The 25,046-nt window shown below is 38.1% G+C and overlaps 2 protein-coding genes across 3 annotated transcripts in view; one reads left to right on the top strand and one right to left on the bottom strand.

Moving 5' to 3' along the window:
• Nucleotides 1–3,968, bottom strand: part of Znf565 (zinc finger protein 565) — a 14,309-nt gene extending 10,341 nt beyond the window's left edge. Inside the window, exon 1 of one of the 2 annotated variants that reach the window (XM_071605041.1) lies at nt 3,884–3,968. The gene's annotated coding sequence lies outside the window, so the exon portion shown is untranslated. The remainder of the gene's footprint in view (nt 1–3,883) is intronic. The other variant, XM_027941283.2, reaches the window with a different exon arrangement.
• Znf146 (zinc finger protein 146) lies at nt 3,968–25,046 on the top strand. The gene is made up of 4 exons (XM_027941328.2): nt 3,968–4,447; nt 10,440–10,486; nt 11,968–12,059; nt 22,141–25,046. The coding sequence occupies exon 4, from the start codon at nt 22,793–22,795 to the stop codon at nt 23,669–23,671; it is 879 nt and encodes a 292-aa protein (XP_027797129.1). The 5' UTR covers nt 3,968–4,447; nt 10,440–10,486; nt 11,968–12,059; nt 22,141–22,792; the 3' UTR covers nt 23,672–25,046.

Here is a 25,046-nt window from a genome sequence, read left to right as displayed (position 1 = left end):
ACTTTATTTGGAGACAGAGTCTCGCCGAGTTGTTTAGAGTCTTGCTAAATTGCTGAGGCTGGCTTTGAACTTGCAATCCTCCTGTTTCAGCCTCCTGAGCCGCTGGGATTACAGGCATGTGCTTGGCAAATCAACAGGCTTTGAGGCCTGATTTGATAGAGAGGCAAAGAAAGGCAAGTCAACCATTTTTTTCTTATTTATTGAGCTCCTACCTCAACTGGCATGGTTTTAGGCATGAGAAAGATAATAAAGTCCTTGTCCCAGAGAATCTTGCAATCTAATGGGGAAAGAAAATCATCAAATAGGGCTAGATTGTGGCTCAGTGGCAGAGCACTTGCCTAGCATATGTGAGGCACTGGGTTTGATTCTTAACACTACATATCAGTAAAATTTAAAAAAAAAAAAAAAGGTTTTTTTATACTTCAAAAAGAGAAAATCAACAAATATTGACACTGATATTCCTATCTGGATGCCAGGTGGCAAAATTTCTCTGGAGAAAAACAAAGAACAAGGGGATAGGGAGTTTTGGAAGAATGGAGGGTAGTCTGAGGCTTTTTACTGAGAAAGTGACATGTATATATACAGTTCACATGAAGTGATCAAGGAATGCAGATTAATGGGGTATGGGATATGCATTCCCAGGAAAATAACATTTTCAAAATCCTCAAGGCAGGAGTAGAGTTTTTTTGATCAATAAAGAGGAAGGGGTCAGGAGTAGCCAGGCGGAAGTGTCCAAGAGGAATAGGGCCAGAAGCTCATCTGGTCACATAGGATTTGTAGGCAACTGTTAGAACTTTGGTTTTTATTCTTGATAAGATAGGAAGCCACTGAAACTTTTTAAGCCAATGAATGGCATAATTTGTTTCACATTTAAAAAGGTCATTCATGGAAAATGGGCCATAGGGGACAAGGGGCAAGCAGGGAGACCAGTGAGAAGAAAACTACAATAATCCAGGCAAGGGGTAGGGTGGGCTGAATTAGTGTGGTAGTCAGGGAGGTGACGAGACTGTTTGGATTCAAAAGTTAGAGATGACCAGATTTGCTTATTTTTAGGTAGAAAAGAAAAAACAACAAAGAAGACAAGAAGATTCCAAGATTTATGGCTTGAGCAAAGCAAAATATGAGGTTCTCACTTTTTAACATGAAGAAGGATGTAGGAAGAGAAGGTTTGGTTGGACCAATTATGGGTTCTGTTTTAGACCTCAGCACTTGAGACAGTTATTATATACCAAATGTGGAAATGTCAAATATGCATTTGACATGATTGATTCTTTTGAAAATGGTAGAAATTATAGCATGTTTCATATTGATGGGAATAATTCAGTAGAGAAAAATTTAAAAGGCATGGATAGATAGGCCCTGAAATTATACAAAATGGTAACATTTGGAAAAGCTGGCTTAAGAGTACATGTGAATTCCAGGTTGGGGATAAAGGTGAGTTGGTAGAGTGCTTGCCTGGCATGAACAAAGCCATGGGTTCAATCCCCAGCACCAAAAAAAAAAAAAAAAAAAAAAGTATATGGGAATTCTCTTTTTGTAGGTATTTAAGCCTAAAACTAATTCAAAATACAAACTTTAAAATAAATAAATATTAGGTATGCAGGAAGCCCAGAAGCCTTTAAGTCCACTTCAGGGCACTAAATAAATTACTCCTAGGGCAAATACTGGAAAGCAGTATTTGCCACTTAGGTGGTGGGGTAAGGAAAGAAAGGCATGCCCTTAAAAACAAGAGTTTCAGGAAAAGAAGAATAAAACCTGATACACTTTGAACTTGGCTTTTAGATATTTGATAGCATTTTTTTCCTGTTTCTAAGCACAATGGAAAAGAGTTAAGAAAAAGAATCTTGGGGCTGGGATTGTGGCTCTGCGGTAGAGCGCACCGGGCAGGACCCAGGCAGGACCCAGGTTCGAACCGGGCAGGACCCAGGTTCGATCCTCAGCATCACATAAAAATAAAGGCATTGTGTTGTGTGTACACCTAAAAAATAAATATTAAAATATTAAAAAAAAGAAGAAAAGGAATCTTAACTCTTTTCCATTGTGCTTAGAAAAGAGTGACCAGGACAATTTTGAAGGATCATCCTACCACACTGGGGAAGAAGATCAAAGAATACCAATTCCAATGTCATGTAAAAGGTGAGTTCTGGGCTGGGGATATAGCTCAGTTGGTAGAGTGCTCGCCTCACATGCACAAGGCCCTAGGTTCAATCCCCAGCACCAAAAAAAAAAAAGTGAGCCCTCTACAAGGGTCACAATTTTTTTTTTTTGGTAGTAGGGATTGAACCCAGAGGTTCTTTACCACAGAGTTATGACCTTTTTATTTTTGAGACAGGGTCTCAGTTGCTTAGGGCCTTGCTTAGTTGCTGAGGCTGCCTTGAATTTGCTATTCTTCTGTCTCAGTATTCCGAGTCTGGGATTACAAGCAAGAGCTATTGTGCCTAGCTTCAGGGCCAGAATATTTTAATTTCACAGGTTCTGCAAGGGGTCAGAGCATAACCACATATCTACTCTTTTTCTGTTTTGCAATACCGGAGATTGGACCCAGAGTTGCTTTATCACTGAGCTGTATCTCCAGCCCCACCTCCCCCTTTTTTGAGACAAGTTTTCCCTAAGTTGCTTAGGGCATCCCTTAGTTGCTGAGGCTTCCATTGAATTTGCCATTCTCCTGCATTAGGCTCCCAAGCCACTGGGATTACAGGTGTGTCCCACCAACCCAACCATACATCACACATTCACTTTTTTTTTTTTTTTTTTGGTACCAGGGATTGAACCCAGGGGCACTTAATCATTTTATTTGCAAAAAGAGTCTCGCTAAATTGCTGAGGCTGGCTTTAAACTTGTGATCCTCCTGCCTCAGCCTCTGGAGTGACTGGGATTACAGTCCTGTGCCACAACCAGCCATACATTCATTTTGTGTGTGTGTGTGGGGGGAGGTCCCAGGGATTGAATTCAGAGGCACTGGACCACTGAGCCACATCCCCATTTTTTAATTTTATTTAGAGACAGGGTCTCACTGAGTTGCTTAGTGTCTCGTTGTTGCTGAGGCTGGGTTTGAAATCGTGATCCTCCTAACTCAGCCACCGGAGCCGCTGGGATTGCATGTGCACCACCATGCCCGGGCATACATTGATTCTTAAGACAACCACCTACACACCTTTATACAGTCACAATCATACACAAAAAGGACACACAGAGCCAGGCAATCTACTCACAACTGTGACACAGTTATTCCCTTATAATCATAAACTCTTCACACCATCACCCCAAAATACCCTATACAGTCAAAATCACACACTACTCCAGGGGGACACACACAAACAATGACATTCTACATCACCCAGTCATAATTGAACATTCACTCTGGAGACATTCAGTCACACACTAGCAAAGGCACTCCATACTCTCATACACAGTAGCACACACTGTCACAGTCACCATTTATCTCCGTCACACAGCACCTTTAAGGAACATAACAGGGATACACACACAGTGTCACCCAAGTCACCGGCATACGACAATTATATAGTTTACCACATACGGTCTCAGAGTCATACAGTCCGACACCCTCACCGGTCAGTCATAAGCATCCAAGAACAAGGCAGACACGCACATATACGCAACAGGGACGCACATATCATCACCCCCACAGTTACAAGGATTCGGCACCACAACACGCAGTATCACACATGGATATATAAAAACAACCAGACATACACCTTAGAGACAGGCGATGACAACCGCAAACTCAGAGGCAGCCACACCCAGTCACCTAACCACAAAGACACAATCAGAATCGCGCATTCTCTGTCTGCTCCCGCCTTCGCGCACAGACCCAAGGCTCCGGACACGCCCCGTCCCCGCCCCGGACTACCAGACCCCTCACCTTCTGCCTCCTCTGGTCGCGTCCGGGTCCTTATGGAGCTAACGATCTCGTCACGACGTCAAGAAAGACGTAACGTTGGGCCGCTGTGGACTCTGGGAAACGTGGTCCAGCGCCACACCAGCCATGGACAAGATGGAGTCTTCTCACTTCTGAGTCTTGGCTTGGCCCGTTTTGAGACTGCACTGGGGAGGTATTAAGGAGGAAGTCTTCACTCCAGACATCCCAGCAGGTTTGAGTTCATCTGAGTCCAACAAAGGACCACTCACCACAAGAACCCCAAATTCACAGGAGGACGCTGTCAAGGTTGTGTGGGGGGTGGGGACAGAAAGATAGAGAATCGACCAGCAATGCCTTAAGGGAAATGTAGTCCAAGGCCGGAAAAGCGGCGTTGCTGGTAATACAAGGTAATCACACAGCCTGGGCCTGGTTCGCGCATACTCAGGGCGGAGTCGCGAAGACTTCTGGGAGTGCTCGCTCTCTCTCGGAGTGCGCAGGCGCGGCCCACCGAGTGGACATTTTGGTCTTTGTCCGCGGGTCAGGACGGTCTCTTGGTCCACGTGGCGCGTAAGTAGGAGGTGGGATCTGGGCGTTTTGGGTCGGTCGGGCTGGGGAGGTTGAAGGGTAGGATTCCCAATCGTTAGGGCCGCGGCGCGGGATTGGGGAGTGGGTTTAAGAGCTTCTGGCCTACGTGTGAGCGAAGGTGGGGCCCTCTGAGGAGGGTTCGAGCGTGTGTGACCCTGAGTTTGACCGCAAAGTTTGTCCCGTTGTTTGGAATCGTTGAGTGAATGTGGAACTGGTGCGGAATTGTGTGTGATTGCGCCTGAGGAGTACATGTGGAGACCAGCATTGAGGTGTAACGTCTAAGCCGAACTTCCCGTGTCGAAAGTGCTGATGACGATAACGTTGCCATCTTCCTGGAACACCTACTTTACTTGAAGGTGTGGGGGGGTGTTAGTGAATAATTTTAAAACGATTTTTATATAAAACACTTATTTTCGATTGGAAAGTACCCTGACTTACTAAATATTTTTTAAACAATATTTCAAAATAATTTTTTATCGTTGTTACGGGGTTCTGGCTTCAGACTTTCAGATCCCCTCATCTTTAGGGTATTTTAATGGAGCTGCTAGGCAAATTCCTAGACTATCGTTTCACTTTGGGTAGAAGTGGGCAAAAAGCTCAGCAACAGGAAGTCAGAGGTTGTAGATAAAGTACAGTTATCCTCTTTGAAGAAAACTCAGTAGTTGAGATGCTCGTACGATGTATAAATTTTGTGCCATAATGAAGAAAAATAACTTCTGGCTGGTAATTATTATTATTACTTTTTGCGGTGCTGGTGATGGAACCCAGGGTCTGTTCACTCTAGGCCAGCGCTAGCGCTCTTAGGAGACTAGATCTCATCCCTTAAGATGTTTTTAATAGACTTCATCCGCAGTCACCTTTCGTGTATATGATGCGAGTTAATAATTTGGTACCAAATTAAGATTTCCAAACGAATAGACTAGAGATATAATTGAAGAAAATGACTGTTTTACAATAGCAACAAATTAAAACACTAAAAAATATAAGAAATGTTCAAATTATTAGAAAATAACTTTAAAATGCTACTAAGGGGTGTTACCTAAGATGTGAACAAAATAGAAATACCACCTTACCTAAAGTAGTGTGGAGGCCTAGGGACTTAGCCCCGTGGTAGAGTGTATGCCCAGCATGTGCAAAGCCCTCTGCATTCAGTCCCCAGCACCACACAGTAAGTTTATTAATGTCCTGTAATATCAAGGAAAGTATTGACAGGCTTGTTCAACTGCGTTAAGCTGATTTTATACTTCATTTGGAAAAACAGACAAGCAACAATAGGCCACTGAAAATCTGAGGGTGTGGGAGGTGGGATTCAGCCCTAGCACTTTAAACAGTTTCAAGGCTGGTTTTGTGGCTCAGTGGCAGAGCACTTGCCTGAATCCCTGGGTTCCAGCCCCAGGACTGCAAAAAAGGGAAAATAACACCAATTACAAAAAAAAAAAAAAAAAAGGTGGGGGGAGGAAGAAAGAAACATTCAGAAATTAAAATGGTATTGGCATGAGTACAGCCTGTGAAGGCAATGTTTACAATAACTACTACCAGGTAGGAGATTATACAACAAAACATGCAGCTGTACAAAACAATGGGGAGGAAGCTTTCTCTATATTTACACTGAAATTACAAAATTAGTTAAGTGAAAAAGTATAGAATGTAGAGTGTGCTTTATTTGCAGTAAAAATACTGGGTATCTTTGAATTTCCGTTTAAAAAAGAGCTGGGCGTGGTGTTAACATGCCTGTCATCCCAGTGATTTGGGAGGTTGAGGCAGTAGGATTGGAAGTTCAAGGCCAGCCTCAGCAATTTGGACTCAGCAATTTAGTGAGACCGTCTCAAAAATAAAAACTGGAATGGACGGGATGGAGCTCAGTGGTAAAGCTCCCCTGGGTTCAATTCCCAGTACCAAAAAAACAAAAACAAACCTAATAATCTATTTGTGTTGTGTGTAGGGGTACTGTAATAAATAATGCGAAGGCAACAGTACCTCTTTGCTTCTTTTATAAAACTGTGTAATGTAGAATACATTCTAAGGGCTTTTTAAAGAAGGACATCAGAGGGCTGGGGTTGTGGCTCAATGGTAGAGCACTTACCTAGCATGCATAAGGCACTGAGTTTGAGCCCTAGCACCACATAAGAAAAACTAGAAAGGGCTGGGGTTGTGCAGATATCAGTGGTAGAATACTTGCCTCACAAGCGTGAGGCCCTGGGTTTGATCCTCAGCACCACATAAAAATAAATAAGCAAAATAAAGGTATTTTGTCCATCTACAACTAAAAAAATTTTATAAAAATAGAGATATTGTGTTCATCTACAACTAAAAAAATTTAAAAAGGACATCAGATTTCCTGTGTTAACTCCTCCCTCTGCCACTTTGTACCTCAGTGACTTTGGCAGGTACTTAGACCTTATGACTAAGTTTCTTTTTTTTAATATTTACTTATTTTTTTATTTTTATTGATTTCTTACATACATGACAATAGTGGAAGACTCAGTTTCTTACCTGGTAATATAGAAACAGAAGAATCTGATTCACAGTGGTTTTGCAAGTCAAAAAGTTGATATATATAAAATTCTAAGAATAGATTTAATTTAATAATAGTATTTACTAATTTTTTTTTGTGTGTGTGCGTGCGCATATGTGGTTATGGGGGTTAAACTATGGTTTTGCCCATACAAGGCATGCACTCTGCCACTGAGTTACATTTCTAGTACTAGTGCTATTATTATTTGTTGTCTGCAGGAAAATATAGGAACTTTCTCAAAAATAGTATAACCATTTGCACTGTTTATGGTAGAAATTTCTGAAATATAAATGCGATTTTCTAACTTCTGTATCTTAGAATTTTTACCTTTTTTGTTGTTGTTTTGGGGCATTTCCTCTTAGTTGGAATGAAAAAATGAGAATTGTGTTCAAGTGCTCATCTTTAGAAGTTCATCTACCTCCTTCATGAAACTTCTTTGATCACTAAGTGTTACCTTCATGTTTGTAATCCTGAATTTCTGGTATTTTTAGAAAATTCTAAAGGTAGTTCATTTTTGGCCATAATACACAGGAGCTGATCTTTTCTTTTCCCTCCCTCCCTTTCTTTGTTTCTTTCTCTTTCTTTCTTCTTCCTTTTTCTTTTCCCTTTCCCTTTTCTTTCCTCCCGCCCCCTCCCTCCCTCCCTCCCACCTACCTTCCTTCCTTCCTTCCTCTCTCTTTCCTTTCTTCCCTCTCTCCCGTGATTGAACTCAGGGGCACTCAACCACTGAGCCACATCCCCAGCCTTATTTTATATTTAAACACAGGGTCTTACTGAGTTGCTAAGTGCCTCCTGCCATTGCTGAGTCTAATGTTGAACTCTCAGTCCTCCTTCTCATTCTCCTGAACCGCTGGATGACAGGCATGCGCTACACCAGGCTAGGAGTTGATCTTGAATACTTCATATAGCATTGTATCAGGAGAGGTGTACTATTGTGGCTGGTCCACCATTGTTGACTATACTTTTCCCTTTATGATCAGATGTTTGTCTGTGGTTTTACTTTGGTAAATCATTTAACTGATGGTTTTAGCAACAGTAAGTGATCCTTGGCTGAGTCAGTAATTTCTGTAGAGCTTGTAAAGTGATTTTACAGTATTTTTTTCTAGGTCTTTATATTTATTTGATTGTTACCTCAAATTTTTCCTGGGTTTTTCTTTTTTAAGCAGTATTATTTGCAGAGCTGGATATTGAACCTAGGACCTCACACATTCTAGTTAGTGCTCTACCAGTGGCTATACCCAGCCCTAAACATGATTTTAACCCATTATATCCTATCATTCTATATATAGGATACTTATAAAAAAAACTTCAATTGGGTAACAGTTATACCACCTATGGTCACTTTGAAATAAATGTTATGTTTTTAGAGTTCTTTTGAGAAAAGAAGTAGATGAGTGATTAGAGCATTTCATATATGTATAGAAAATATGTTTAAAAAAATTTAAGGTATTTAATGATGTGTATGGCATTTTTTGACTTTACAGTCCAGGATATATCTTTTACTGCCCTTTTTTTTTTTTTTTTGGTTGGGGTTCTGGAGTGCTTTACTACTGAGAATTTTAGGCCTTTTTATCTTTATTTTTTTTACTTTGAGTTAGTGTCTCGCTAAATTGCTGAGTCTGTCCTTGAACTTGTGATCCTTCTGCCTCAGACCCAGACACTAGGATTATAGTGTATCTTTAAAAATAAACTCTAGGTTATGATTTTCAAACTATTCTAGTGCACCTGATCAGTTTTTTAAAAAATATTTACAGAATTGAAATCTAGGACTTAATGGGTTCAAATTGTATAGATTTAGTGTGTTCTAATAGCACCAGTGGTTTGTATGGGGGGCGGGATGTTTTATGCTTGTGTCATCACAGTTGAAATCAGTGGCTGCTGCTTTAGTCTTATTTTGAATTGACATCATTTATCCTTGAAAACTTTAAGTAATTGAAATCTAGGTTTACTTTGTTTATATTCTATCCTGGAGTGGAATTGACCACTTTCTCCAAGGAGTTCTAGAGAATGGCGTAAGAACCTTAAGATCCAGGGCAATGTTGTTTCAAGGTTGTTATTTGTTTTTGGTGCTGGGGATGGAAGCCAGGGCCTTCTTGGCAGTTGCTCTATCACTAAGTTGCATCCCCAGCCGCTCAAGGCCATTTTAAATCATGAGTCCATATTAATATTTCTAATTAAGCTTAAATGGCATAGTATTTTTTTCTGTTATCTTAGATCCTATTGTATTTTGAAATTTAAAATTTGAAGCAGGTTATAAGTACTTACTACTGAAGAATGAAGAGAATGATTTCAAAATAACAGTATTGACAGTAGTAAACCATAAACATACTGAATCATTATGGCTTTTTTTTTTTTTTTTTGGTTCTTTCAGTGTATCTCTTAGAGATGTGTAGTTCAAAACTTCTTTGTTCTAAAGCCATTTGAAATCAATTCTTTCTCTGAGGAGTTATGTAACTAAATTAATATACAGTTAACTTCATTTGTTTCCAAGTTGAGACTGCTTTTTAAAAGAATTTGATTACTTAAAAAAAAGTAATACATTTCTATGATTCAGCAAAAATACATCTCAGAAATATTCTGCTCTTCTAATTACATTCTTCTTTGTCCCATGTAAGTACAGTTTATTGACTTTTTTGTTGTTTGTTTCTTGTTTACCCTTCAAGTGGATTTTTTTGTTGTTGTTTGGTCACATTTATTCCTCTCTCCGATTCCCCACTCTCTTTACATATAGGGTAGCATACCATCGTCACCTCTTTATACCTCACTTTTTCCACTTAAAAGTTCTGGGGCTAGGTTGTGGCTTGGTGGTAGAGTACTTGCCTGCACATGTGAGGCACTGGGTTCAATTCTCAGCACCACATAAATAAATAAATAAATGTATGTATTGTGTCCATCTACAACTAAAAATAAAAAATAATTATGGGGCTGGGGATGTGGCTCAAGCGGTAGCGCGCTCGCCTGGCATGCGTGCGGCCCGGGTTCGATCCTCAGCACCACATACAATCAAAGATGTTGTGTCTGCCGAAAACTAAAAAAAAATAAATATTAAAAAATAATTTAAAAAAAATTATACCCTGAAGATGGTCCATCCCCCTTCCCACCCCCCCCCAGTACTGGAGATTGAAGACGGGTACTCTACCACTGAGTTATATTCCTACCCCCTTTTTATTTTATTTTTTAATTTTGGGACAGGTGTCTCCCTAAGTTGCCCGGGATGGTCTCAAACTTGCAGTTCTCTTCCCTCAGACTTCTCAGTAGCTGAAATTACTGGTGTGGACCACCATCTGGGGCAAGATGTTCTTATTATCTCCTTCCCCTTCTTAACTATGGTGTGAGTAAGGTATCATAGTGTGGTTGTAACAGCTGATTCAGTTAATCCCCTGTTGAACATTTGGCTTTCTGATCTTTTGCTCTTACTAACAATGCAGTAATGAGTAATATGTGTCATTTTGTATTTAGGCAGGACTCTCTCTAAAGTAGATTTCTTCAAGAGGAATTGCCCAATGGTAAGTATTTATATCCCCACCAACAGTGTGCATTAGCGTCTTTCCCCCTGGAACCTCAGCGTCGGACTTTAGTGTTGAATATTTGTTATTTTGCCAAAGACATAAATGAGATTTAATTTATATTGCTTTATTACAAGTGAGGTATTGAGTATCTTTTCATAATTGTCTGTTCATACCCTTTCCCCCAATTTTTTTTAAATATTTTTCTTTAGGTGTAAGTTGACACAATACCTTTATTTTATTTATTTACTTATATGTGGTGCTGAGGATGGAACCCAGGGCCTTGCACATGCTAGGCGAGTGCTCTACCACTGAGCCACAACCCCAGCCCCTCCCCAACTTTTTTATGGAATGTCTTCTAGAAACTGTGTACACACAAAGTTAGCCCTATGTGAAATAAGTTTGAAGGTTTTTCCACCTAAGTTTTTCATTTTGTGTTTTGATAAGTTTTTTTGTATATTTTTTCATTTGTTCACAGAGATTTTCATTTTTAAACTATGCAAAATCAGGAAGTTTTTGTAGATTTATCTGCCTTTTCATTACTAATCATAGTCATCTTTTCCCATTCTAAGTTTCACCTGTTTTCAGATTTTCTTTTTTATTTTTTTTCTTTTTCTTTCTTTTTTTAGTTGTAGTTGGACACAATATCTGTATTTTATTTTTATATGGTGTGAACCCAGGGCCTCACACGTGCTAGGCAAGCGCTCTACCACTGAGCCACAATCCAAGCCCTGTTTTCAGATTCTTTATAGTGCTGTAGTTTATATGGATTTTATATATAATCCATTTAGAGTTTAAAAAACAAAAAGGGCTGGGGATGTGGTACAGTGGTTAAGCACCCTGGGTTCAATCCCTGGTACCAAGAAAGTAAAAGGAAAAAATGTTTTTTGAACAAATGGATAAACATTTGTAGGACATTTCTGATACAGTATGAAGAAGTAAATATTAAAACTCCAGGAAAACTATTGACTTTTTATTCCTGAATACTATTAGAACAACTGCTTACACATTGTACTCATGTGGCTTAGTTTCATTAGACAAAGATAATGAGTATTGAATTCATGCAGGAATAAGGGCCATAGTGAAAATCTATTCAGGAACCTGGGTTGGAATGTGGTGCTAGAGAACAATAGCAGTCAGTCATGCGAGCAAATGAACAGTTTTCCTATGTGACTAAAATTCTGAAAGCTAATTCTTCCTTTCTGTATGTGTGGAGACTTCAAATGACTTAGTATGACTTTGAGATTTAGGATTCAAAATGTTTATTTCCTATGCACATACTTGTGTTCTCTAGTCACCAAGGCAAAAAGTCATTACTTTGTTCTGTTTCACAGGGCTGCTTCCTTGTGTATCTCTGCAAACTACATTTTCCTCATCCTTCAGAAGGCTATAGACCCTGAATCCCCAGGGCTTCTCCTGAGTTCTAGGATGGTGCTTTGGCCTCATCATTAACATTCTAATCCTGTGATTTCCCTTGAAAGCAGGTGATAAAGAGACCAAACTGTATGATCCTCCACTGAAGCAAGAAGATCCACTGGATGGTGGGGAAAAAGTAGAAAAGAAGTCTTGTCAGGTGAGGGAATGACAGGCTGAAGTGCTTTTGAAGACATTTTCTTATTCTGTAGGTTCCTGAGGGATGTTTTCAGTCATAGTGTGGTTTGTTTTTTTTTTCTTTTTTGTTGGGGGGTGGGTATTGGGTTTTGAATTCAGGGGCACTTAACCACTGAGCCATATCCCTAGCTGGTTTTTTTTTTTTTTTTTTTTTTGTATTTTATTTAGAGACAGGGTCTCAGCTGAGTTGCTTAGTGCCTTCCTGTTGCTGAGGCTGGCTTTGAACTCATGATCCTCCTGCCTCAGGGCCACATACCCTCTCTCTCGTCTTTGTTCTGTCGTCAACACTTAATACTTCATTTTTACTGCCTCTGTTTTGGTTGTTTTCCTTCAGTGTCATATCCAGTTTCATAACTCTGTGTGTCCTTTATAGGTCATATGTCTTTGTATATCATCTAGTGTTCATGTTCCTTTTTATTCCTTGTCTCATTCTTTCAGTGGTTAAGTGCTTCAGAATTATATTTTATATCTGTAGTCTTACTTCATGTTGTCTTTTAAACATCTCCCTTGTCATAGATCAGTACACTTCTCCACTTTTCTCTCTTCACTTCTGTATACCTCTTACATATGTTGCCAACTTAGAAATTATTGGTGCCTGTCTACTACTGTGTGTGTGTGTGTGTGTGCGCGTGTGCGTGTGCGTGTGCGTGCGCATGTGGGTACCTGAGTATTTGCTTTGTGAAAATCCCCCTCCCATCTTTATTGATGAATACTTTCAGGGCCAGTAAAACTTTGATTAAATCATTTGGGCTTTTTTCTGTTGTCTTTTGACATAGGTGTAAACATTTTCGAACGTCAAGGTACATAGCAAAAAAAAAAAACACAAAATTCCCTCTTGTCTCTGACTCTTAGTCCTCCTGCAGTGTTTCTTTTCAAAGAGGCACACATATTCCTCTTTGAGGGAGTCCATGAAAAACCAGCATATGTTATATATCTCTGCCACAAACATACACATAAGCTCTCATTTTTCCTTTTCATGTAAGTGGTGTTACATATTTTATGTGTGCAGTATTTTTTTCCTTAGAATTCTTCATCAATACATAAAGTATTTAACCTGTCTCCTATTAATGGCTGTGTAGGCTATTTTCAGACTTATGCTATTGAAGATACCAGAATGCATGCTTATTTATATTGATTTGCAGAGATATGCAGACAAAACTGCATCTCTTTTACTACTTAAGAGTAAGTAAAAAATGTAAGTAAAATGTAGTAAAAGTAAAAATTTAGTAAAAGTTAGGTTTGATTGAAATATGCACATTGTTCTCAAAAGAGAAGTAACCAATGTACATTTCTACCAACATGATAAATTTATGTATTTAACAAGTATTGATTAATAGGTATTAGTTACTGATAGGTATGAGGTACTAAGAAAATGTCAATGATCAAAGTAGTCTTTTTATTATTTTGGAATCACCCCTCTTGGAATGCTGTTACTTCTATTTGATTGGTGCTTTGGTACCTGTGATGTTGCTTATCACAGTTGTCTCATTTTTTGCTTTTGTCTTTTTTTAATATTTATTTTTTAGTTGTAGTTGGACAGAATACCTTTATTTTTATGTGGTGCTGAGGATCGAACCCAGGGCTTTGCACATGTAGGTGAGCGCTCTACCGCTGAGCCACAACCCCAGCCCCTACTTTTGTCTTTCTTTATCATAAATCATCCTCTTATGGAGGTGGCTTCCAGAATCCTGGCTTGTTCCTTTCTTCCAACCCTTCATAAATTATTTTTGGATACTTACAGCTTTTTGCCTTGCCTGCCATCATCTTATCTGTTAATTGGACAGACAAGTATCAGATTTTATTCTCATGGTATCAGTGAAATCATGGTAATAATCCTTAATTTTTATTTACCATGATTTCAGACACCCATAGTGTTCTGAAAATGTTAATGAAAAATTCCAGAAATAAGCAGTTCATAAAAAAATTGCCATTCTGAGTAATTGGGTGAAGTCTCACGTTGTCCTGGAATATGAACCTCAGTTTATTCAGTGTATCCATGCTGTATACACAGTTCAGCCTGTGACAGTAGAGAATGAGAGGGAGAGTTTATATTTACATAACTTTGAATATAGTATATTGTTATAATTTTTCTATTTTTGTTGTTACTCTCACTGTGAATAATTTTGTAAATTAAAGGAAAAACACAACATATTATAGATTTTGGTACTATTCGTGGCTTCAGGCATGCACTGGAAGTCTGGAAATGTATTCTCTGAGGATAAGGGAAGATTAGTACTCTACCAAAATTAGAAATTTTATTCCATTATTTTCAGATCCAGAGATCATCTCAGACCAGTTTCATATTATGTCTGGATTATTTCTTATGATCATTGAGGCCTTTAAAAAGGTATACTTCACTGTACTCAAGAGAACATAGACCATATGATTATGAATATGAACATTTCTTTCTCTGTAAAATTCTTTGAATCTTGACCTTTGATTATGAAATTTTCTACTTATGCAGGTACTGCTTATCATTTAAACTTTTTTGTGGCACACACTGTAATCCCAGCAGCTCAGAAGGCTGAGACAGGAGGATTGTGAGTTCAAAGCCAGCCTCAGCAATGGTGAGGCGCTAAGCAACTCAATGAGACCCTGTCTCTAAATAAAATACAAAATAGGGCTAGGGATGTCAGTGGTGGAATGCCCCTGAATTAAATCCCCAGTTACACCCTCCCCCCAAATAAAAATTTAAACTTTAAAAAAATATGTTTTTAGTTACAAATGGACATAGTACCTTTATTTTATTCGTTTATTTTTATTTGGTGTTGAGGATCAAACCCTGTGCTTCACATGTGCTGGCCAGCACTGTACCATCCCTAAACTTGAATTAAGTTGTCATTAAAGTGTTCCTACTAATTTCATCTTTTTTTGATCAGCCCATTGATTGTCCATCCTATTTGGTGTTTTCTAGAGAAATTTGAAAGTCTTCAGTAAATTTTATTTATATTTGGATATCTACAGTCTTTATTATAAACTGTTGAAGAGAATGCTTGTGTTTTATTTTTTCTGTTGGCAGTTTTGAGTACACATGAGGTGCTCTTAATCTATGAATTATTTTGTGAAGGAGTGCTTCTTAATTATTATCATTTTTTAAATGGACAGTTTTTAAGAGTATTGCAGTAATCTTATATACCCACCATGCATTGAATAATTAATGTTTTGTTGTTTTTATGTGTGTCTATATTTGTTTTGTGTACCAAAATGTCCTGACACTTCATTCCTAAAAAATTAACTATATCTTTTCTAAAAATAATGAAATCCCCCATATAACCAAAATACCATTGCCACACCTTAAAAGACTAATCATAATGCTCTGATATTATAGATTATCTAGTTCAACTTTCTCAGTTGTCTCCAAAATATCTTTTATAGGTTTTTGTTTTTTTTTGTTTTTTTAAATTTCAGGATTAGTTAAGAGATTTGGTTGTTGCCTTTTTAAATGGTTACCCCTCACCATCATTTTCCCCTGATATTTCCCTTAATATTTTTAAAATGTATACTGTCAGATGTGCCAAAAGAAAAAAAGGAAAGCCATTGATACTATCCAGCCTTTAAAGTTATAGTTAGGATGTTAAAGGACTTTGCAATATATAAATTTGTATTTAAAAAAAATTTCATCTGCTGGGGATGTATGTATGTTAGTGGTGGAGTACTTGCCTGATATGGTCAAGGTCCTGGCTTGATTCTTTTTTTTTTTTAATTTATTTGTTGCCGCAGTTCGGCTGGGCAAAATAACCGGGAGGTGACAAACAACTTGAAGGTTGAAGCGGGAACTGCTTTATTACGGAACAACAGCAGTATATATACCTAACTGATTACACACAGCTTGTCTCAATTAGCATCATCTAGATACAGTAGTCAGCCAATAAGGAATCCTCACCATCTTAATGGCATTGCCTCACAAACCACTCCTCCTGGCAAACTGCCAGGCGCCATCTTGACTTGTTTTGCAGTCCCCAACAATTTGTTAGGTATAGTTGGACACAATGCCTTTATTTATTTATTTATTTATTTTTATGTGGTGCTGAGGATCGAACCCAGGGCCTCGCACATTCTAGGTGAGCACTATACTACTGAGCTACAACCCCAGCCCCCTGGCTTGATTCTTAGCGCTGGGGTGGGGGTAAGGTGGAGTGGGGGGTGGGCAGGGCAGTATGTATGTATCTTATATAAAATACTTTTAGAGAAGTGAATATAATTGTTATTAGTAGTTGAGAGAAAGGATTTTAAAAGATAAAATTAGGTCATTTAAGAGTATGTTCTTGGAACTCCTTCCAGGAGGATTAAAAGATAGGAGAGATTAGGCTAAGAAGGATATGAAGAACAAGATATGGAAAATTGTGACTTACCATTTATATATTTACCACTCTTGATCTTCTTTAGGGCCTATGAAAGCTGAGAATTTATTTCTTCTGGCTATCCATATCTTGAGGCTGGGGATATAGCTCAGTTGGTAGAGAGCTTGCCTCACATACATAAGGCCCTGGGTCAATCCCCAGCACTAAAATAAATAAATAATCAATCAATCTCTTTCAGGTCTTGAGGGAGTTTTTGCTTTCTCAGACATAACCTTACATAAGATTGAAACTCGACTCCTTCCTTAACTGTTTTCCATAGGATTTAGTAACTTGTTAGCAAATCATTTCTTTCCCACTGGAATGTAAACTTGAGGGCAGAAGTTTTTTCAGTTTTAATCAGTATAGTTTCTCTAGAGCCTATACTTGTGCCATGCACATAGTAAGGATACAAAAAGCTATCTAGGGGCTGGAGATGTGGCTCAAGCGGTAGCGCGCTCGCCTGGCATGCGTGCGGCCCGGGTTCGATCCTCAGCACCACATACAAACAAAGATGTTGTGTCCGCCAAATACTAAAAAATAAATATTAAAAAATTCTCTCTCTCTCTTAAAAAAAAAGCTATCTAATTCTACAGTGTTTTCATCACCACAAAAATGCTGTACCCATTAGCAATCACTTATATTTTTTAAAAATTGAGTACCTCTAAACTATTTGGTTTATATGGTGATATTTATCTTAAAAACATACAATTGAGGGGCTCAGTGGTAGAGCACTTGCTTAGGACATGTGAGGCAGTAAGTTCAATCCTCAGCACCACATAAATATAAATAAATAAAGGTATTATGTCCACCTACAACTAAAAAGTATTATACAATTGAGATACTTTTAAAAATATTAATTTACTTTAAAAAAAAATGGGCTGGAGTTGTGGCTCAGTGGTAGAGTGCTTGCCTAGTACTTATGAGGCACGGGGTTCAATCCCCAGCATCACATTAAAAACAATGAACAAATAAAATAAAGGTATTGTGTGCACCTACAACTAAAAAAATATTAAAAAAAAATAAAATGATTTCAGGTAACTAAACATTTCTTAATTAAAACAGTAATTTTCCGGGCTGGGGTTGTAGCTCAGTGGTAAGAGCGCTTGCTTTGCCTGTGTGAGTCGCTGAGTTGGGTCCTCAGCACAACATTAACAAACAAACAAATAAATAGTAATTTTCCAAAACAAAAAAAATGTAGTAAGAAAAGGGAATTGTTTTACATATTTGTAAATATCTTTGTCTGGTTTAATACAAGATGGCTGGATTCTCATATTAACTGTTGTGAAAGAAATATGCCCACAAAATCAGGCTTTACATAGCCCTCATTTTTCTATATAGTTAGAAAGGGGAAAAGTATTTTAATAGCCTTTTCAAGTAGTGATGAATATTCTTTGGTACTATAACCATGTTGACAAGGGTTTTTTTTTTTTTTTTTTTAGATTGTCTGCCAATGTAGGATTTGAAACTGTATAAAAAATTTATTTTGTACTATTGTATAAAATCCAGTTTTGAATAAATTTATAGGCATAAGATGCTCTGGTGTGCTTTTGCACAGTATGGTGACTATAATATATTTTATATTTCAGAAAGCTTTAAGAAAGGATTTTGAGTTTTCATCCTAAAGAAATTAAAGTTTGGACTGGGGACATAGCTCAGTTGATAAGAGTGTTTGCCTGGCCTGCACAAGGCCATGGAATCCCCAGCACCATTAAAAAAAAGAAAGAAGAAAAGTTTGAGGAGATTTTTTTTTGTTCTTTGAATAGTTCTTCTAAACAGTTTTTTCATTTTTTTTTTTTTTTTTTGAGATGACTTTTACTAAGATATTCTTTCCTTGGTTACCCTCTGAATTTGTCCTTAAAGCTTTTACTACTTGCTACTTGTTACGATATTTGACAAACAAGGTACCTATACCTACCTAACCATGGCTGAAAGTGTTAGAGGGAGGTCATGCAATTCTTTTGGAGTAAGGAGACCCTGTTCTTGGTAAATGGTAACACAGTCTCTATGTAGTCTACCTCATCCTTGATTCTCCCTTTCTTAATTTCTTTCTTTCTTTTTTTTTTTTTTTGGTACTGGGTATTAAACCCAGGGGTACTAACCACTGAGCAACATCTTCAGTCCTTTTTTATGTTTTATTTAGAGACAGGGTCTCACTGAGTTGTTAAGTGCCTCACTGTTGCTGAGGCTGGCTTTGAACTCACAATCCTTCTGCCTCAGCCTCCCAAGCTGCTGGAATTACAGGCATGAGCCACTGCACATAGCTATTTAATTATTTTTATGTGGTGCTGAGGATCAAACCAAGTGCCTCAAACTTGTTAGCCAGGCACTCGACAACTGAGCTACAACTGCAGCCCCACAAGGGAACTTTTTCTTAATGCTTATTTCTCACAAAACATTGTTATTGTTTCATTAGTGAAATATCTTCTTATAACTCTCTGATTGGTATTTGTGTTTCGTTGTCGTGTCTTGCTTGTATTTCCTCCAAGCTGTTTTTTTTCTTTTCTTTTTTTATGTTTTCTTATGTTTTGGCAGGGTTATTCAAATGTGTGTGAAATACTTATGGCAATCATATTTAACAGTGATTCACTAAAAGGGGATCATAAGTGCTTTTGTTTCTGGGTTAGTTTAATGTTTATCATGGACCTTTTGGTTTCTTCAGAGAAAGATCCTCTAATATCTTGCTCATAGGTATGTATGCATACCTTAGTGCCAACATTGTTTTGGCTTCTGCTGCTGAATGTCAAATCTATATGTAATATGGTGCTGAAAGTCTTGCCGTATTACATATAGGTTTAACCCTAGTGGTTTCAACATAGTGGCTCTCCCCGTCATCTCATTATAGCTTGATGGTAGGATGCTTGCCTAGCATGCGCAAGGCCATGGAGTTCAACCCCCGTACCAGGGGTAAAAAAGAGTATTGATTTGCTGGGTGCCCTTGAGGATGCAGCTTATTTGATTAAATTTCTACAAAGAATTAGTCAACTTGATATGAAGAAGTTAGTCCTTGTCTGTTTTGACTGGATGACTACAAGTCCAAATGTCATACTATCCCCCCCCCCCGCCCCCGTGGTAGTACAGGAGTTTAAATTCAAGGATGTACTACCATTAAGCTATATCTTCAGTCCTTTTATTTATTATTTTCAGACAGGGTTTCACTAAGTTGTTGAAGGTCTTCCTAAGTTGCCAAGGCTGGTCTTGAAATTGTGCCTCAATTTTCTCTCTCCTAAGCCTCCCAAATTGCTGGCAGTCATACTTTCTTTTATTTGGCTACTATCCTTTATTCCTTTTTCTGAAATATTTGTGTCCCTTCATTTCCTGATTTGCTGGGTTTCTCTTCTCACGACTAAAAGGCTCAGGGGTCACTCCAGTTAAACTGGGCTAATTGGGCTGCATGAAATAACCACACAGGAGACACAAATACCTTTTTCTTTGGGGTTGCTGTGATGGCTCCTCTGACCTTAAGGGTCCGCAGAAAGAGAGCGAGAGTACACGCTGACCCCTTTTAGTGAGAAGAAGCTATTCAAATGAGGCAAGGGGTCAGTTTTCAGGGGGCTGAGTCTATCTTCATTATGTCCACTGTCAGTAGGTTGACTGATACCCGGGTAGGCTAGGGGCACAGTAAGAAGGGGACACACACGAGGCACTTCCATGGAAGATTCTATCCTAAACAGGACAAGGGGTTATATTACAAAGGAACAGGTGAGCATAGCTTCACCCATGGGACTGCAGCAAGACACACCCATGCACAAGACACCGACATTCGAACCCAAGAAGAGTGGGGAAAGCTCTGCCACATTTCTGTGACTGAGAGCCTCAGCACCCAGCTGGGGCGTATGTCTCAGTCACATGTAAGGTTGGTCTCCCACACTGAGTCTTTTTGATATTTTGTAATAAAAATCAGATTTTGATTAACATTGTCATCCTCTTATGCAGGATCTTTATATTATATGAGCTTCCTCAAATAACATATTTTATTGTATATTTTTTTTGTGGTGCTGGGGATTGAATGCAGGGCCTTGTGTACATCAGGCAAGCTCTCTGCCAACCAAGTTATATCCCCAGCCCCCCACAGATAACATTTTGTTGTGCATTGAAAAATCTTTCATTGTTGAAAAATTATGGCTGTTGTGTCCTATGTCTCCTACATATGCTTTTTCTTACGAGTTTGTACCATTGTTCCTTGTTATTTTTCTTTTTAATACAATTGTTTTTAGTTGTAGGTGGACATAATACCTTTATTCTGTATATTTATTTTTATGTGGTGCTAAGGATCGAACCCAGTACCTCACATGTGCGAGGCAAGTGCTCTGCCAATTAGCCACAACCCCATCGCCATGTTCCTTGTTATTTTAATCTGGTTTTGGTAGGGACCAGTCGTGTGATCTTTTCCCTTTCTTAAACATCTCATTTAAGTCTTATGGTATGTGGACTGAGATAGTCAAGTAACCACAGCTTTCTCATTTTTATATGCTCATCTTTTTATCTGTTTGGCAGTTCCTCATTGTTAGGCTTTTTGCTGAATTTGGGAATGGCAGTGTTTTTTCAAGAGTGGTCTAAGCTTTGTGAACCCACAAGTTTAGCTTTTACTCACATGCCCCCTCTAATGGTTCTCTTCTGAAAATTTAATTAGAGACGTTGTTCATATGGATTTCTTCCTTCTGGGAGATGGCCTACCAGCAAAAAGCACAATTTGATATTTTATTGCTGGTAATGGGAACATTCACAAATAATAGTTGTCGGAGACCAGCTCCAACAGGGGGTCTCAGGAGACGAACGGATGGTGAGGAGTCTGCGAAAGAGGGGTGGAGAAACAACACAGACACCAAAGTGCAGGTGTTGATCCCAATCTTTACTTGTGAAGCTGATCATATATACTTTTCATTTTGGCAGGCTCACAGTACTTTGTGGTTACAAAACAGGAATCATTATTCAAAGAAACAAAATATTACGTAGCTACAATTAGAATAGAAGAATGCATAAGCAAGCATTTGTACTTTCAGTTCACGTTTTGCTTTGAGCTGTTTCTGCTTAGTTAACTTTTAATAATAGTTAGAAATGTCCCAATCTATTGGCCTATACCTTGACTATTCTTTCTTGACTTACTGACTGGAACCAGTGCCATGGTTACGGCAAGTGGTTGACTTGTTATTAATTTTAATCAAACAAGAGTAAGAGCACAAACCATTGTGCACAGGAACAAGAACAAGTTGCCCAGTACTAAGCACTAATCTGTCTTCTTAACATTAATTTTTCTTCTCTAGATTTTAATTTAATTTCTCAAAAACTTCCTTGACAGGAATACAGGGAGTTTTTCACTAGACATTAACAATTTACATTCCACAGCTGAATCATTGCATTTAGAGCAAACAGATCCATTCTTTAGAAGTAGTTGCATTAATTGGGAAAGTCATGTTTTTTCCTTCATACTTAATGGTCATATGAGAAATCGCAACTATACTTATTAAAGGAACACAAAAATAAATCAGTCCATTCCCAGAAACATACTGCGCTCCTCCAGAGGATGGATGCCTTGGGCCATCCACCTCAGTAGGGCCTTGCCATTGCCTGAGTCAGGGGAGGGGCACAGCAAATAGTGATGGTAATGTAAAGGTAATATTTATGAATGCTCACCATGCACCACCTATGATTCTGAGCATTTTATATATTAACTCCTCTAAATTATCATTCTTTACTCCATTTTAGAAAAAGCCTGAGAAGATGATGAGCAGATAGAGAAGCAACAAGACTTGGGAGGCAAGTTGTGTTCATCAAACTACAGACTGAGGAAAAAAGGATGTGGATATAAGAAAATTGGAAAAATCCTGTTTGCTCAACCTCATTTCTTTAAGGAAACATTTTTGAAGTTTTAGGTTGAAACTGTTTAGACTTAACCATGAGGGAAGGTATGTAGTTGAGTCTCCAATTTTACTAGCTGGATGTTCTCTACCACTGCTTATTTCTTATGGTAATATCCCCCTATAAGTGTAAAGCAGTGTGAAATGCCTTCAGTATAAAAAGTGTGATATAGCATCTGATAGCAGAGCATTCATACTGGAGGAAAACCTCATGAGTTTACTGAATGTGGGAAAACTTTTACCCACATATCACATTTCATTGAACATAGAAGTCATGCTGAAGGGAAACCTTGTGCTTCTAAAGAGTATTGAAAAGCCTTTAGCTAGATGATAAAATTTTCTCACAAATCTTATCCATTCCTCTGCATTTGAGAGGTCATACAGAGAAGCCTTCTAAATGTAAGAAATGTGGAAATATCTTCAGTCAAAAGTAAATCCTCGTGTATCAAGAAATTCATACTGGAGAGAAACCTTGTGAATGTGGGAAAGCTTCCATTCAGATGTCACACCTCAGTCAGCAGAGAATTTATAGTGGGGAAAGCCCCTTTGCCTGTAAGGTATGTGGGAAAGTCTTCAGCCACAAATCCAATCTTACTGAGCATGAGCTTTTTCATAATAGAGAGAAACCTTTTGAATGTAATGAATGTGGGAAGGCCTTTAGCCAAAAGCAGTATGTCATTAAACATCAGAATACTCATACTGGAGAGAAGCTTTTTGAGTGTAATGATTGTGGAAAATCCTTCAGCCAGAAAGAAAACCTCCTTACCCATCAGAAAATCCACACTGGAGAGAAACCTTTTGAGTGCAAAGATTGTGGGAAAGCTTTCATTCAGAAGTCCAACCTTATCAGACACCAGAGAACTCACACAGGAGAGAAGCCCTTTATATGTAAGGAGTGTGGGAAAACCTTTAGTGGGAAATCAAATCTTACTGAGCATGAGAAAATTCATATTGGAGAGAAACCCTTTAAATGTAATGAGTGTGGAACAGCTTTTGGCCAGAAGAAGTACCTCATAAAGCATCAAAACATTCACACTGGAGAGAAACCCTATGAATGTAATGAATGTGGAAAAGCCTTCTCTCAACGAACATCACTTATTGTGCATGTGAGAATTCATTCAGGTGATAAACCTTATGAATGCAATGTATGTGGAAAAGCCTTCTCTCAGAGTTCATCTCTCACTGTACATGTAAGAAGCCATACAGGTGAGAAACCTTACGGATGTAATGAATGTGGAAAAGCTTTCTCTCAATTCTCAACCCTAGCTCTGCATTTGAGAATACATACAGGTAAGAAACCTTACCAATGCAGTGAATGTGGGAAAGCTTTCAGCCAGAAATCACACCATATTAGACATCAGAAAATTCATACTCATTAAAAACCCTATGAGTACCTTCAAGATAGGAACACATCAAAAATTTATATATCATAAAGTCATTCTGAGGCAGTGTATCACAAATGAAGGGAACAACTTTGAGGACACTGAAAATTCATACTGAAGAGGAAGACGTTTGTATGATAAGCAGACTGCCAATAAAAAAAATACTCCACAGTCAATGGTAAAGGTAATGCTGAAACAATAGACATTTCCATTAAAATTGGAACAGAAAACAGGCCTGTTACTCCATCAATATAGATGTGAAGTTCTTCACTTGTGTAATAAGTTGTATTAGAAAGGAAGAGACAAAAACAGATGGTATGATCATCTATAAGTAATAAAACTCTGGTATTGCTTCAGCAGAGGGAAAGAGATTCCAGAAAGAGAACTATGCATTTAGTAGAACTTGCAATATTAAAGAAATTCATCAGATGAGTAAATACGGGACTATTTAAAAAAATTATTTGGAGGTAATTTGTTCTCGGAAGGGGAAAGAAAATAGACCATGAACACACAAGCAAAATTCATGGGAATTGAAGACTGAAAGATACAAAAGCCATGCACTAAAGTGGCTGTGACCTTTGGAGTAGGGAAACTTTCCTTCTTAACAAATTTAAAAATATTTAGCAGTTTTACTTGTGAGTGTATATGCTCAGGAGATACCAGGAAATTTACTGTGGCTTGATTTGTAGCCAAATATTGGAAACAACTTAAATGTTCATCAGGAACAAAAAGAAGTTCTTATGATGTGACACTATACATCTGCAAAATGCAACTATGAGATCCACATGTTATTAACAGAAGGATCTAAAAAAAATTGCATTGAGGGGGAAAAAGAAGTTGCAGGATGATACATACAGTGACTTTGTAAATTTGAATTAAAATTTCATGAAATTTAGTACTTTATATTGGTAATGAATACATACGTGTATGTTAACATTTTTGAAATGGAGAAATACAGGCCAAACTTTTGATAGTGGTAGCCTGTGAAGAGCAAGAGGGGAAGGGAATAAGTATGGGGGGTAGGGTGGGGAGGGGGCTTCAGCTTTTTATATAAAACATCCATTTCTCTTGAAGACTGCAAGTAAATATATGAAGATACTGGCTAATTCTGGATTGTGGTATATGGATATCTTGTCTTATTTTTTGTACTTTTCTGTATTTTTAAAATTTCTCAAAGTTAATAAGAATGGGAGTGAGGATGGAACTCTGTACCTGTAGAAGTTATGTTATAATGGACTAATTCCCAATCAAATACTAAACTTTTTATAGAAAATATTTCTAAAATTTTATCAACAATGAGTGGATGGACTTGCTCTCTATGTAATATGAAATTATCTATTTTATTAAAATTAAAATGACAGCATACTACAAA

Source organism: Marmota flaviventris, chromosome 18 (genome assembly GCF_047511675.1).
Source record: "Marmota flaviventris isolate mMarFla1 chromosome 18, mMarFla1.hap1, whole genome shotgun sequence".
In the NCBI taxonomy this organism is placed as follows: Eukaryota; Metazoa; Chordata; class Mammalia; order Rodentia; family Sciuridae; genus Marmota; species Marmota flaviventris.
Note: the sequence above shows the minus strand (reverse complement) of the source record. Positions and strands in the feature narration are given on the sequence as shown.

Coding starts and splice junctions, on each gene's coding strand:
- Znf146 (XM_027941328.2), top strand. CDS start 22,793: ATGTCACACCTCAGTCAGCAGAGAATTTATAGTGGGGAAAGCCCCTTT.